We start from the raw sequence: 17,030 nt of genomic DNA on the forward strand, positions 1-17,030 counted from the left end.
TCAATGCATAGTGGGCCTCTGCTGTCTGAGATAGCAAATTCTTTAGAAAGCCAGCTTTCAAGCAATGTGCCCAGATTTTTATCAGGAATTGTTTCGGGCAGGCCCACCAGCCTAAGATTACATCGTCTGGCTCTGTTCTCCAGTTCATCCAGCTTCTCCTCTTGGGCAGCCAGGCGTTTCTTAAGGTTGGAAAGTTCTGGCTCATGTTGTTGCCAAGTCTCTTCAATTTCGGAGACTCTCTTTTCCACCTCCGCGGTTCTGCTAGCGATCTCACCCATCCGGCCATCTAATTTCTCCAGCTTCCCCTCTAATGTAAGGAATCGGGGTTCCAGCGCTGTACTCACCGCCGCTACTAATTGCGCAAGCTATCTGGCGGTAAATTCAGCCTCGCCTCGCGGCGATGCGGCCGCCATCTTGGATTCGCCGCTCGCTACCGGGAGCTTTTCTTTTTCGTTCTTCGAGCTCTTCCTCGTGCTTCCAAGCGGCATGGGAACGAGGAATGGGTCCATACACCTTCCGCAACACTCTGACGGGACTAGGTTGATGTTTTTGAGGTCAGTTTAGTTCGCAGGGCGCCAGGAGCGGGCAGGGTCCGCGGAGCAGCACAAAAGCGTTGCTACTGCTCCAACTGCATCACGTGACCTCCCAAACTGTTTTTGCCTTTAAACAATTATTAATCACTAGGAAAGATATGTGAAAATGGCCTCTAACCTGTTGCTGAAGTTTTAGCAGCTGCTGCTGTTTCTCCTGCAGAACCTGGAGTTGCTGCTCTGCTGATGCCATGGCATGGGAGAGAGACTGCAGAGCCACCTGAGCAGCAGAACTCAATGCTGTGGATGCCTCCCCAACTGTTCCAGCTGAGAGACCACCTATTGCTGGGGTAACTCCGAAGGTACTCACTGGCATGAAGCAAAAGAAAACACAAGCGTGTAAGCAAAGAGAGGCATACAAGATATAATTTCTGTGATAACTTTACTGTCTGGAAATAACTTTTCAAATTAGGATTTGTCAAGCAGCTCTCTTTCCTATCCCCCTCAACCATTACTAGCAGCCATTCAATTCTTACATGCCAAATCCGGCTGCACCATATTCTTCTACATTACATCATATTCAGTACAGACAGCATTTTCAAAGACTTGACACTGTTCCACACAGTCCGCATCATAATGTGTTCATTCAAGGCACTACTCTAGCATTAGAACACTGAAAAGCTATTTTGCTCTCTGACCCAAAGTAGATGTATTTTCTTTTTAAACTGTACCATGCATAACATGCAATTTATTTTCTACCCCAATGATAACCTAATATCTCATACGAGAAGTACCATTTGGGGAAGGAAATAACTTGTGTACTAAATGTAACTTTCCTCAAGATCAGATTTGGAAAGGTGAATAATTAAATCTAAAATCAAAATGTGAAACTATCCAAATCCAACACAAGTTTTTCACATATATTTACCATCACTCGAATACTGATATATTCTTTAAAAAGTGACAAGTATTTCAAAACACAACATGCTTCAATAGAAAAAAAGATTTTAAAAAATTGTATATACCAGTAAACGTACTTGCATCATCCCTTTCTATCCTGGTTCCATCACTGGTGGAAACACAGGTAAAATGCAGAGGCTCAACTTCCAGGAGCCCTGTGAGAGAAGTAAAACTGCCTTCCACTGCAGCACAACTGCTGCCCTTCCCATTCCCTGCAAGAAAAAGCCAAACTACATTATTAATGCAATTGCAAATTGAAATATCAAGCAGGGCACTGCATTTCAACAGGCTTGCTAAGGAGTTCAATTATAGCACACATTACCTTTACCTAAGCTGTGAGATAACCACAGTAAATATATACAAATATGGTCTCTAACACAATTAGTAATGCATCATCTGTAAAATCTGTGCCTCATTTATATGGAAAAGGGACCACAACATCAACTTTTTTTTCCCCACTGGAAAAAGAACTCTAGACAGACTGGGTTAAAAACTGGTTAAGTGGATAGAGACAAGAGAGCAGTGGTAAATAGAGTTTGCTCTGAGGAAAAGGATATAATCAGTGGTGTACCGCAGGGATTGGTCCTCAGGTCAGCTCTTTTTATCTTTGTGAGTGATATTGCAGAAGGGCTGTCTGGTAAGGTTTGTCTCTTTACGGACGATACCAAACTTTGTAATAGGGTTTGAAAAGCATGCAAAGGAATATGGCAAAGCTTGAAGAATGGTTCAGCAGTTGGCAACTTAGATTTAATGCTACAAAATAAGAGCGAGACTTGGGTGTGATTGTGTCTGATGAATTCAAGGTGGCCAAACAGGTAGAAAAGACAACGGTCAAAGCCAGAAGGATGCTTGGGTGCAAAGGCAGAGGGATGATCAGCAAGAAAGAAAAAAAAAAAAAAAGGTGATAGTGCCCTTATGTGTCTCTGGTGAGACCCCATTTAGAATACTGTGTGCAATTCTGGAGACCGCACCTATGAAAAGATATAAAAAGGATGAAGTCGGTCCAGAGGGCACCTACAAAATTGTTCACTGGTCTCTTTCATAAAGCATATGGGGACAGACTTAAGGCTCTCAATACAGTATGCATACTTTGGAAGAAAGGAGGGAGAGAGGGGATATGACAGACATTTAAATACCTCTGTGGAATTAATACACAGAAAGTGAGCTTCTTTCAAATGAAGAAAAACTCTGAAATGAGAAGGCATAAGATGAAGTTAAGAGGTCACAGACTCGGGAGTAATCTAAGAAAATACTTTTTCACAGAAAGGGTGGTGGGCATGTGGAATCGCCTCCTGGTGGAGGAGGCGAGGACTGTGTCTGAATTTAAGTAAGCGTGGGACAGACACATGGGATCTCTTAGGGAAAGAAGGAGATAGTGGTTGTGATGGGTAGACTGGATAGGCCATTTGGCTCTTATCTGCCGTCATGTTTCTATGTCACTAAATGTGAATCCAGAGGACAGACAAGAGTAGCACCAGGAAAAGTAAATGAATGCAAGTAATGGACTCCCAGTGAAGGTGGTAGAAACAAAAATAACAGAATTCAAAACAGCATGGAGTATACACAGAAAATCTCTAGTGGCAAAGAGATAAGCAGATATCCAGAGATCATCTAGGGTTTAGGATACTTGAAACAGATAACCAAAGGGACTTTATCGGTTTTCCACATACGAGAGTAATATAGAATGTTTAGGAGACTGCAATACTGCAAACTCACCTGTCATACCTTCAAGAGCAAAGGCAAGGGCAGAGGTGATAAGGCTAAATAAAGTACAAAGAAAGGAAGTCCAACTCTGTGATACTGTCAACAGGCTTCAATTGCTCAGAACCAACTAGCTTGATGCCAGCAATAAGGGGGACCATGTATTTCCCACTGTGTCCATGAGAACCTAGCCTTGCTAATTTTCATAGCTGTTTAGAATTTTACAAAAATTGGTGGAAAAAAGATAGAGGTTGCTTAATGTGGGATTAAGTACATGATCTTATATGCCTGTGTAACCAGGATAGTAGAGCAACACTGGGGTGCACAAAATAAAAATCCTTACCTACATTAACCTCCTAATTCTACAAACTTGTGCGCTAAGTGTCAAGCTGGGCATACAAAGTTGTGCACCCAAGTTATAGAATAAGATCAGTTGAATGCATAACTTAATTTAATGATTTGAGACTAATTAGATATCAATTAGTGCCAATAATTGGTGTAAACTGGCAATAATTGACACTAATTAGCAGTTACACTCATATCCGCCCCAAGTCAGTATTCTACAAAATGTGTACAGAATTTCCATAATGTACAAGTACAAGGGAGTATGGATCTGGGAGGGGCATGGGTAGGTCAAGCGTACATCTTATAGAATACTTGCAGTTAAACCCTTAACAGCATATAGTTAGGTGTGAGCATTTACACCAGTAATTTAGCTAGTGTTCACACCTAAATTTAGGAGTGTAACTGCAGACTAATGCTAGTATTCTATAATGGTAATTGTGTGCAAAATTGCCAATATAGATTCCACACTCTTCAGTGGGTATCATCCCAGCATGCAACTTTAGGCAAGCTATAGAAAATTACCCCCTAAGAATACATCAGGCTTCCAACAAAGGTGCAGGAATGGCCTGCACAAAGCAGCATTTACAAACTTACATCTTAGACAGCAGTGGTTGAGCTACATAAGGCTTCCACAAAGGTTGGGCTAATCTGCACAGATCAAGATTAAACCCTTAAAATAAATTAGAACAGGAAGGCCAGGTGTTTTGGACAGCACCATCATTTTGTGGCTCTGTGAGGGGATATGAATGAGGATGACTAGTTACCAATTTGGGATGGGCTGTCAATGGAGGAACAGGCACCACAGGTAATTTGGGGAATGCTTGAAATGTTTGTGTATGGCAGGAATGAGGGAGGAGTTGAGAGATCATACAGAATACAAAGGAGGTTGGGAGAGTGAGGCTCCTATTGAGTGCACATATTCCTATATGCAAATCATCTACCCAAGGTAGTAGAGGACTGATGGAGGGGGTTTGGATGGACAGACTGGATGAATTCATTGGTCTTTATCTTTTATCATTTACAGTGCTAGGTGCAGCATATGAATGCCACACAATATGTATGTAAGGAAACACATGGACCAATCAGAGTAATCCTGTGAGGATATGAACCCTGCAAATTCTCAGTATACATGGGTTATTTGTATGACCAGGAAAGCCAGACCACCACAAACACCTGGTTTTCAAATGATGTTACAACCTAGGGCTTTTCTGAATATATGCTATTCTGAGCTAACAACTATAATGTGAAGCTTGCCTGACAGTCCAGTACTACACATTAGTCTCTCACATAAGAGATTTGGGCATGGTCTTTTTTCCTTCTGGTAAAACTAGGGTAGGGAACACTGTAGAAGCATATATCCATCTTTGGCAAGGCAGAGAGGGCCACAGCACATATTGCAACAGCATCAGTGAACTGGATTATATGAGAACAGAATTCCACACTTGGCTCTCAACTGGCTGGGAAGGAAGTCTGAGAGAACAGCAGAAGAAAATCTCCTGAGTTTTAAATGAAAGCACTATGAAGGTTAGCTAAACTTGGAGTCAAGTATGAATTAGTAATTAACAATAAAAATTTAATGCAAAATCCCCCATAGTTCCTCACCTGAAAGAACATCTGACAGATCAATTTCATCCGACTGCACACCAACACTGCTGTTATATACATTCTTACAAGATGAACCGCTCATTTCCAAATCAAACAGCACTGGATCAAAAGGTGAGCTGTACAACCCATATCTGTAAACAAATATTTCTCCCATCATACTTCCATACTCCTGGCAAAAATTTCACTTATCAAGAGAGTAAAAATTAGAACCAAATAGGTATGAGCTAAATTCAAATCCAAACAATTATTCATTTTTGCTACCAATATATGCTTTGTGGAATTCCTAAATTCTCTAATATTTTGGCTACACAGTAGTTCTTGTACCAAGGCCACAGATATGTACAAGGTAGTTTGTTGAACTGTTCTAGTCAGCCTTTCCATCTAAATCAGTTTAGGGAAACTTTGCTGAATGACCAGACTGAACTGGTACAGTCTCTCCAATAGGGACTTCATCCCTGTATCTATTTCCATCCTTTTTTTTTTCCGCCATGAAGAAATGGGGAGGCACAGTTTCCTCGTGCTCCTTTTACAGCTCAATTAGAAACAGACAATAGTGGGCTATAGCACCATGGGTCTTTTTTTGCAACTACATGAGAATTTTTTCTTCTTACTTAGTTCAGTCACTACAGTGACAGTTTTCTGTCAAAGGGTGAGCATCAGAATTCTTTTCAGTATCCTGCAATCGGAGGACCATATATCCAACCACTGGGTGACACTGATGCACAAGGACTGCAACTCCCTGACCACACCCCACCATCCTCTGGGGCTGTGAACACAACAACCCCAGTCTTGAGCAAACTGGACAGCAAGAAGATTCTAGCCAGGAGTCTAATCCAGGTTCACAGCACCATCAATGAGCCACCAGATCAACTCAGTATGTCAGTTAAACAGAGCCTCAATGCTCACATACTGACTTGGTTTAAACTGGTCAAGGACAAACTACAGTATATGCAATTTTCAATGTTCCTATAAAAAAAAGTTGAAATAGATACTAATGATCTGGGGCATCACTTTCCTGTGAACATTGTATGTAACATAGTACAACTATACAGGGAGCTGGTGGAGTTGTGTACCAGTAGATTTTAGATGTACAGTATACACTATGGTAGCACTGGTGATGACCCTGTGTGTGAAGGGCCATGTTACACTCAGGGCTGCCAAGAGGAGGGAGTGGGGGGGGGGGGGGGGGAGAAGGAAGATTCCTCCTAGCTTGGCCTCTACTTTCCTGGAGTCATTGAATGGCAGGCAGCAGTGATCACAGGGACCCCTTAACCTTGTTTGCCCCAGGCCCGGCTTTTTCTCGTGGCAGCCCTGGTTACACTACTTCATACAATATTTTCCATATTCTACATGTGAAATCCACAAGCACAAAATTACACCAGTTCAGCATTTTTTCTTGTGCTAGCTATGAATTTTAAAGTATTAAGCTAAAAAGCTTGTCAGAATTTAAAAAAAATAAGACAAGGTGAAATGTAAAGTATGAAGTTATAACACTTAGACAGTAAGACATACAGTTTAGCTAGCTCTGCAAAACACATCTGCCACTCTGAGTTTAACCACCCAAGTTAAAAACAAAAAAGTGTTTAAGATACCTTGTTTGAAGCAAAGCCTCCATAGGTGTTAGCCTATCTTGCAGCTGTCTGGACACTGCAGTAAGTAACGCTGCACAGGCAGTACTGCAACCTGCCAAATCTTCATCCTTAACATAATTTAACAATACAAAGTACCAGTACACAGATCCTGCGGAACACACAGAAAAAGAATTAAAAGAAAAACATCAGCTTTCTTACACAATCTGTATCTTTGACAGTGACTTCTAATGTAGTGCAATGCCTGAATTTTCTAAAACAGCACTTAGCAAATATTCTGTGGATGTTACCCCATTATCGCAACCACAGAAGTGTATGACCCCCACCCCCGGAAGCATGGGCTGATGACAGCTCTATAGAAGGCCCACCCAGATTACAACCCTAAACATGGGTGTCAAGACTCGACCCACAATTTGGGAAGCTCTGCACTAGAGCTTAATTACACAGTCATCTTTATGAGAGTCACTATTCACTCAACTGCATCCAGCACCCACACTTCACATGTCCATAGAAGTCTGCTCTGTGAGTGCCAGTGGATGCTGAGCATCCCAAATATTGAGCAAGTACTGTGCCTAGGGCAGGGCTTCTCAAATCCAGTCCGCAGGACACACTCAGCCAGTCAGGATTTCAGGCTATCTACAATGGAATATACACAAGATAGATTTGCATAGAATGAAGGCAGTGCAAGTAAATTTCTCTCATTCATTATCCTGAAAACCTGGCTGGTGAGGCGTGTCCTATGGACTGGGTTGAGAATCCCTGATCTAGGGAAAAGGTCATTTATATTGTGTTTGGCATCTCCAATTATGCTGAAATGTTGGCACTTATACACAAGTCTACATGAAAATTTAAATTTTCTTTTAGAATAAAATTCAGTAACCGTGAGGAGTGGCTCGGTAGTCAGAATAATGGCAAATCATGGCTGTGCTCCCATTTCTCTTCATCCTGGCCTTGTGCAAGTTGTTTGATTTCCCATTGCCTCATACTCTGTTAGGTTTATGCTCTTTGGAAAGGAGCTTATTATACATAAATATTAAAGATGTAAGCTACCATGAGGATGTTTCTGAAAGAAAGGCTATAAAAAACAATCTGTGAATATTTTAAATCTAAGAATCATATCGCCATATAATACATACCACCAGTCGCAGATGACGGCAAATAGGTCATATTGTCAAGCAATGCCTTCAGCAGAACATAACCAAAGCCTTGTTGATTAGGATCACACTTCCCATTGCTATTAAAAAAAAAAAGTCACCACAGATGGTTAACTATATTGGGAGAACACATTTTATGAAATGCTTTGGGTCATGGTCTGTACCCCAAGATACAAAGTACGCCAAGGGCAGTAGGCAAACTTCAGAGTCTGGAAGCATTTTGCAAGTTTAACCTATGTAGACTTTAATGAAAGGCCATTCCTGCTCTAAAGTAATACATTTTTATCCACTTTAGAGACTAGTACTGACTATGATAAAAATTCAGGAAAAGACTCATGCCATCAGCTCAAGTGAACCTGTGCATCCTAAATGTACTGTAGAAAAAAAGCTCAGCTAGTCCCATGTAGTGCCTCTTCAAAACAGAAATGACAAGTTAATGCTATTGATAGTTCTAGAAAACCAATAAACCCTATATCTCACCTCAAGAAAAATATTTTAACACATTTATCTTGGATAGAAGTTCCTAAATGTTATCACTATAGTGGCAAGTTTTGCCAATATCTATTATATGAGTACAGAATTCAAGCAGTTTAAAGTAGGGTTGCATTTTGATTAAAATTTTTAATCATGATTAATCATGCAATTAAAGGTATGTTATTTAGTTTTGTTCCCACTGCAACTCCTTGTGACTCTGGGCAAGTCACTTAACCCCCCACTGGCAAGAGACACAAACAGCTGCAGTGGGAACAAAAATAACTAATACTGCTATTTGGCAATTAATCGCAATTACAAATTTTAAGCAAAACGCAGCCCTACAAAATTACAGAATAAAAAGTGATGAAAACATAACAGATACAAAACACAAACTGAAAAATTACAAATTAAAGAATCTGAAACCACATGCAGAACAGCTATAAACAGCCTTACAGTTTTCACAACTCACTTCAGAAATGCAGCCCTATTTTAAAGGGCCGACACTATGATTACTTACCATGCTATCAAGTATATCCACACTTCAGCTTGTCATAAAAACATTCTACTAAGTTATATATGCGGCTCATCTATCCTACCAAATATACACACACAGACATATACCCACCTTTTACAATGGCCATTTGATCTAACAGGTGCTAAAATACAAATAATTGGGGGGAGGGGACAACCAACCTTATGCAGAGGGCCAAATAACGGGCACATTTATGTGCAATACTCCTTCCTGCCTCAAAGAAGCAAACGCGTATTATATCAGTGAGGACTTTTCGTGTTTTTGTAAGCAAACTTTCTTTTCCTTCCCGCAAGCTGCACAAAAAAATAAAATAAAATTGTAACACGTGTCCATTAAAAAAAAAAAATCACACTACTTTTCAGGAGTGTTTAAATAAGATCCTTACACATTCAATTTAAACAATCAAAAACCGTCTAATCAGCACTTTCTAACATACCTGCTGGGTCCACTGGAATGCACTCCTGCCAACCAACACAGTATATCCAGTATCAGGCTCTGTGCATGTTCCACTGCAAGACCATCATCTGTATTTTTGCAGAGTGTATTAATGAGCTTCTCATGGAATTCTGAAAACTGGAGCATGGCATATCTCTGAAGCCTAGGAAAAGAACATAAGGTCAAATCTGTAAGGCGGCAGAGAGAAGCACTGCATGATTTCTTACCTACATTTAGAACAAACTAAAACATATCACCATCATGGAGTACCGATTGCGGAGTACCCCAGGGTTCACCTCTCTCGTCCATATTATTTAATCTGATGATGATCCCCCTTGCTCATGCCCTATACAAGCATAATCTTAATCCTTTTCTGTATGTGGATGATGTCACCATTTACATACCGTTCAACTCTAATCCAACAGAAATCACCATGGCAATAAAGACTAGTTTAAGTTTAATGGATACCTGGGCATCGGCATTCAAACTCAAACTCAACAAGGAAAAAACTCACTGCCTGATTCTCTCTTCTCACCACAAAACAAACCTCCCTTCATCCATAAAAACCCCTTACATACTCTCACAATATCAGACAAACTGAAGATCCTTGGAATTACTACTGATACATACCTAACCCTAAAGAGCCAAGCCTCTGCCACCATGAAGAAAATGTTCCATGCAATGTGGAAACTCAAATGGATCAAACAATTCTTCCCAAGGGAAACTTTCCGTAACATAATTCAAACAATGGTACTATCGCATGTTGACTACTGTAACGCCGTATATGCGGGATGCAAAGAACGGATCTTAAGGAAACTCCAGACAACGCAGAACACGGCAGCTAGACTCATTTTCGGAAAGACAAGATTCAAAAGTGCTAAACCCCTACGCAAAATACTGCACTGGCTCCCAATCAAGGAACGAATAGCCTTCAAAATTTGCACTCTGGTCCACAAAACAATCCATGGTCTGGCCCCAACCTACATGACCGAACTTATCGACTTACCAACTAGAAACATCATCGAATCATCAAGAACGTTTCTAAACCTGTATTACCCAAACTCTAAAGGACTAAAATACAAATCAACATATGCATCCAGCTTTTCCTACATTTGCACCCAGCTCTGGAACGCATTACCTAGAAACATTAGAACTGTGAACACCCATCTAAAATTCCAAAAAGACCTCAAGGCTCACCTCTGCCGGAAAGCCTACCCAGCAGACCCGAACTAATTCATGCATCCCATCTATCGAACTAAGAAATGAACAATACCCCTTCCACATAATCCTATTACTTCAAACTGTACGAATTGTACCACTCCAGTTATATTTATGTGTACTTCTACCCTTATCCTACTCTATATTGCTCACTAGAAGCTATAGTCCCATCCCCAGAGACTTATCAGCCTCATTGGTATTACTTCTCTCTATATGCTACTATATATTCGTCTCAGAGTTGTAGTCTCTTTTCCGGAACCTTATCAGCTTCCTTGCACCTACTGTTACTCTATTTTCCACTCTGTATATATTCCCAGAGTTGTTACTCTCTCCTCTCCAGAACCTGAAAGCCACAATGAGCCTACTGCTATGCGGGAAAATGTAGGATACAAATGTAATAAATAAATAAATATGCTTGCCAAACTGAACAATTCAAGCTCTTTTTCCCTAGACCAAGGATTTTACCATTTCTTTGCCAGAGTGTTATCTTGAAACCAACAACTACAAATTGTAGAATGACACAACCCCTTTCGTGAACATTTTTGACTGGGAGGATTGCTCTGGCCCCTTTATACTCTAAGCTCAATCAGAACTGGATCTGGATATGAACATTCACAACTACCCAGGGACTTTACCCCCCCCCCCCCCCTTTTTTTTTGTTGTTTTTTTAAATTCTTGTTTACACAAGATTTTAAACAATTACTTCAAGAAACAATCCTAAGCAGAAAGGTGAAATTTGGTTTTCCTTTCCTTGATTTCTGTTAGACCAGTCCAAACAAATTGGTTCATGTACTCCTGCCAGCAGACAGAATACAGTATTCCAGTAGCATCACTAGTATAAGGAGTGGGGCGGAATCTGCTAGTATACTACTGATAAAGCTGTGACAAAAGTTCAAACGGTCCTGAAAACTGAAACTACAAAAAAGATCCTCCAACTCAAAATGTACCTCCCCAAAAAAAGAATTCTCCACAAGGATAAAATATTGAGCCCTAGGCACCTAACTACTGATACTGCAGGTCAAATGAGAACTCATCATCAGCGTATCCTAGAGAGTCCTGAACTCGTCTTACAAGATTGAAGATAAGTAAATTAGCAGGTAAGACCAAATTCCACTTTCCTCATTGTCCTGCTAAACAAGTCCAAGAGGACTGGAAGTACCCAAACTTTAAAATCCTGGGTGGGATGAAGATAAGGCCATCTTGAGCACCGCCTTCTATAGATGCCATCTACCCTGTTTTGCATATCAAATCTGTAGTGATTGACAAAGAAATGCATCAAAGACAACATAATTGCCCTGCAAATGTCCTCCAGCACAACAATTTTAGACTCTGCTCAAATCATCACTTGTGCTCTTGTAGAGTGAACTCACAGTTCCATTGGTCCCAATGCCCCTTTCAGAGTATATGCCCAACTGATCACCTTCCTGACCCACGAGGACAACAACTTAGAAGCTGTTTCACCTGCTGAAAACCACGAAAAGTCAATTCGTCTTGGAAAAGTACCTGTAGCATTAAAATAGCAGAGCAAGAATCTGAATGTCCAATAATTAGAGAGACTACTGAGAGAATCTTTTCTTCCTTAAACAAATCAACTAATATGAAAAGGTGATAGGACCCTTGGGGGGGGGGGGGGGGGTGGAATTACATAAAAAGAAACAGTTTCCAGCAAACAAGAGGAGTCTGGAACGAAAGGGCTTGCAAATCAGAGATATGCCTGGCTAAACAGATAGCTTTTTTTTTTTTTAAGGCTGTTTTCAAACACAAGTCCTTCAAGGATGCATAATTCACCATCTCAAAAGGCAGACCTGCCAAAGTAGTGGAGGAGTGGCCTAGTGGTTAGGGTGGTGGACTTTGGTCCTGGGGAACTGAGGAAGTGAGTTCAATTCCCACTTCAGGCAAAGGCAGCTCCTTGTGACTCTGGGCAAGTCACTTAACCCTCCATTGCCCCATGTATGTCGCATTAAGCCTGCCATGAGTGGGAAAGCGCGGGGTACAAATGTAACAAAAAAAAAAAAAAAAAAAAGTATTGAAATCCCTCTTCAAGCCATCAGTCTGAAAAGAGTTGGATCTGCTTGACCCTTCACAGAAATCTCAGCAGCATGTCTAGATGAGCCATGCTTTTAATCACTCTCTAACAGAAAAGACCAGCCACCTGCATCTCAAGTGAACGCAAGGACAAATATCTGGACATAGATTTCTGAAATCTTAAAAATAAAAACAATGGCAGGCAGGCTCAATGCGGTGGGCAATGGAGGGTTAAGTTACTTGCCCAGAGTCACAAGGAGCTGCCTGTGCTGGGAATCGAACTCAGTTCCTCAGTTCCCCAGGACCAAAGTCCACCACCCTAACCACTAGGCCACTCCTCCACCATGGTGGTTAAAACAGTGTTTGAATGATCAAGTGATTCTGAACCTATGATTATGAATGCTTCACAAACTTTTGAAAGAAGTAGTAGATATCTGATTTAATTTATTCTCAGTCTAGACAAAACTGGGCTTCCAACTCAACTTATGTTTGGAAACCTTATTTCCTTCCATACCAATATGTCATCCCTCATGATTACCCTGGATTCTCAAATGACAATGAAGCCTCATATTAGGAAGGTGGATGAGGTAATATTTTTAAAGATGCATTTACTGGGAAGGTTGAAATCCTTCCTAGAACATTTTTTTTTTCATGGTCCTATAAGCCTGGAATGTCCATCACTTGAACTGTAGCTGGAGTTGGAACTTCACGTTTCATCCTGAATGATGATTTACTTGTGTATACAATTATTTTTTTCAAATTAGTTGTATGTTGGTTTATTATTTCAAATGGTTTACTGTCACATGGTTACAGTAAAACTGTTCAATAGGCAGGCTATAAAATGTACAAATAAAATTATTATAACGTTTACAAACCATGGGTCCTATGTAATAACGTTGGGCACATACTAAGAAAAGAATGCTATACTTTAATATTCACATTAAGACAGCCTCAACATGTTAACATGTATGTTCTAAAATCAATACATATCCAGATGTTGATGATGAAATAGGATAGCAAATGAAGATTTATTGGGTTCACAGTTGACAGCATAGCCTGTCAACCTCCACCCACCATGTGCCATGGACCCAATAAAGCCATAAAAACACCTGGTTCAAAAGTGTTCTTAAACACATTAGCAGACCCATAGCCACAAAATCCTGCAGAGCTAACCATACTAAATTCAAAGGGCCATTAAGGCAGGAGGGTGGGAAGATTTTCTCCCAACCCCCTCCTGCAGATCAATACACCACATAGAAGCCCCATCTCCTTCCTCACAGGATACTCGGATGTTTTACTGAAGTCTGTCCTTCCTTTTATTTATTTGTGGCATTTATACCCCGCTCTTTCCCGCTCGATAGCAGGTTCAGTGCGGCTTACAAAGTATGGTACAAAGTATCACATAGATGACATAGTTATATAGAGTTACATAGAGTGGTTAGTGTTCACAATAAAATGTACACTTCTAATCTGTCACAAATCTTTCAATGTTATAAAAACCAAAAAAGAAATTTAAATAGATCAACTAACCAACTGGTCAGTTCAGAACAAAGTTGCCTCTAGAATCTACCCAAAGTAAAACAGGCACCTACAATTCTAGAGGTAGCTGTTTTCTCTTTCATTCCTAGCAGGAAGAACTTCAAAGCCCTTCTGCAAGCACAACTTCCAAACAGACTGCTGCTGCCTAGCAATGTTTCACCATGTATGCCATAGTCAGGGGTGGGCAATCTCAGTCCTCCCCAATGAATATGCATCAAATCTATTTGCACAAAATCAAGGCAGTGCATGCAAATAGATCTCATGCATATTCATTGGGGAAGTCTTGAAAACCCAACTGGGTTGCAGTCCACAAGGACCAGGGCTACCTACCCATCCCTGACAAAGGTGCATCATTTTTAGTTCTGCACCATGCCAGCAGGAGAGCTCTGCAATCCATCTTACTGGGAAAGGAGGCAGGTATCTCCAGAATGGTATATGTCCATTGTAGAGAAAGATGGTCCTGGATTGCCCCCCCTCCTCCCCAGTCCGCTTCAGGTTTCTTTGGAGGGGAGATGGGGAGGGAAAGGGGAAACCCAGAAAAAACTCTTGTTTGTGAGAGGAATACACAACTTTATGTTTCAACAATTTTATTGATGATGTTGAAAACAATGTTCATAACAGTCAACAAATTCAGCATACAACCATATGTCTCATAATTAACAAGGAAAGCTAAGGAATCTATCAATTTCACCATCAACATTTATCCCTCCCCTCATCCCGCTTCCAATTATATAAACGTTCATTGGAGTTGTTTAATAATAATAGCTTCCAACGCCTACTGTCCTCTAAATAGAGGACCCTAAGAGAACGACTGTTCAAACTGCAAAAAAAAAAATGTGTCACCCACCTCCCTAAACCCGCACTTCTCCTTAGCCCATAACCAACTCCAATTGTCAACAACCCCGCAGAACCCTCCTCCACAACCTTCCATCCCGAACCCCACCCACACCCATCCAAACCGTTCCAAATAGCTTCCAGATTCAAACCAAAGCCCTCTAAGGATGATAGGGCATAGACCTTTCATCTATTCCCCCCCCCCCCCCCCCCATTCAATTGAATTGGGAATAAGGATTCACTCACACCTGGGCCCATCTTCCCCTAATTATGGATTGACCACCATACTGCGTCCTTTAGGACTAAGGATCTGCAGATAAGGTAGCCAAATTTGAGTACAAATCTTCCTACGTTTGGGGGAATCCCTCGCATCCCTGGCCTCCCAAGCCGCCAAGAGATATATCTGACTCCGCCAGAGCCAATAAACTGAGGGCTCAGGCAAAGCCCAATATTGTAAAACACACTTCCAAGCCACTAAACTCAATTTCTGATATAACAGACTAGTGTAGCGGCCCAGGGGAGCAAAAGCCCCAGGTTGATCCAAAAAAAAAAACTGCACCTCCGTCCCCCGAATCGTGCTTCCCAACAGCCTGGCCAAGAAGCCTCCTACTTATATCCAGAAGGCCTGCACTGCTGGACACGCCCAGATTGCATGGTAGAACGAATGGGGATCACTACCACACTTAGAACAAGCCGAATCCTCAAACCCCCCCCCCCCCCCCCTTTGGACATATAGCCCCGTAAAATCACCCGATATCCACATTCTCACAATCTCATATGTTACAAGCACTCGGATACCTTTCAGCGTAGCTGTCACATCCAAGGTCGCCAACGATATCCCCAAATCCTCCCATCTGCCCTTAAGAAGTGCATAATCTCTGCTAGAACCCCGTCGGACCAGACACTTATGAAGCCCAGAAATCGAAGTCTGTTCCTTCAGGGGTACCGTGAAAAAAGGCTCTGATCTGCAATCCCAAATGTAAGCTCAGAGAGAGTTTATCCAAAGAATTTATATAATGCTTAACTTGTGCATACGTAAAGCAATTTCCCCATGTAGGACCTACTTTCTCCTGTACTACGTCAAATGAGGACAGTTCTTCATTCAATAAATGCTCAAATGTGGAAAAACCTTTCCTATCCTATACAAGAAAGGTCGGATTATCCATTCCAGCCTCAAAAGCGGGATTGCCTCTAATAGTTATTTCATCAGTTACACACGGATTCCCCCACATCGTCTGCACCAACCCCTGCCACACCTCCCTCAAAGGTCTAAGCAGCAGGCTCCCTTTTAAGTGTTGAGGCAGCTGCCCAGGCGTAAGATGTATAAGCGAAAAATTATGAGGGGCAAAATACTTCTGCTCTAATAGGTGTATATTTCTGCATCTGACTAAACCAATCTCCCAGATGTCGGAGAAGACACGCCTGATTGTAAAGAAGCAGACTGGGGAACCCCAACCCCCCTTGGTTCCAACTGCCGTTCATTATCTCTTGACTGATTTTTGCAGGCCCCAAAAAAACGACTAAAAAGCCTATTCACAATCTTCAATTCTTTCTTTAGAAGTCGGGGAGGTAACGTCTGCAAGACATATAGCCACCTAGGGAATATAATCATTTTTATTAAGTTTACCCTGCCCATCAGTGTCAAGGGAAGACCCATCCAGCAATCTAGTTGTTTTTTTGTGTCTTCTACGAGAGCCGACACGTTAAAACGATACAAGGATGAGGCTTTCATTGTGAGCCAAACTTTAAGGAGTTGTTTGCTCACCTCAAGGGAAAATCTGGACCCCAAATGTTACCAGAGACTGCCAGCGAGGCCAGATTTAGATAAATTAAAACAGAATCCCACATGGTCTCCGTATTTACGAAAAACTTCCAAAAGTGTCTCCAAAGATTCTCTCAGGTTCGTAAGATGTACTAATACATCGTCAGCAAACGCCGCAACCTTAAAGACACAGGAGCCTATCTGTATCCCCTTAATCAGGGGGTTCCCCACAATATCTCTAATAAGAGGATCCAGTGCCAAAACAAAAAGAAGAGGCGAAAGGGGGCAACCCTGTCTCGTTCCCCTTAAAATGGGAAAGTTTTCTGA

The 17,030-nt window shown here is 41.4% G+C and overlaps 1 protein-coding gene across 1 annotated transcript in view; it reads right to left on the reverse strand.

Moving 5' to 3' along the window:
• Positions 1–17,030, reverse strand: part of BIRC6 (baculoviral IAP repeat containing 6) — a 965,314-nt gene that overhangs the window by 684,641 nt on the left and 263,643 nt on the right. The window contains 7 exon segments of the mRNA XM_030196513.1: positions 712–899; positions 1,568–1,702; positions 5,139–5,272; positions 6,734–6,881; positions 7,867–7,964; positions 9,052–9,183; positions 9,327–9,488. Coding sequence (XP_030052373.1) covers positions 712–899; positions 1,568–1,702; positions 5,139–5,272; positions 6,734–6,881; positions 7,867–7,964; positions 9,052–9,183; positions 9,327–9,488 — 997 coding nt within the window.

Source organism: Microcaecilia unicolor, chromosome 3, assembly GCF_901765095.1.
Source record: "Microcaecilia unicolor chromosome 3, aMicUni1.1, whole genome shotgun sequence".
Taxonomy (NCBI): domain Eukaryota; kingdom Metazoa; phylum Chordata; class Amphibia; order Gymnophiona; family Siphonopidae; genus Microcaecilia; species Microcaecilia unicolor.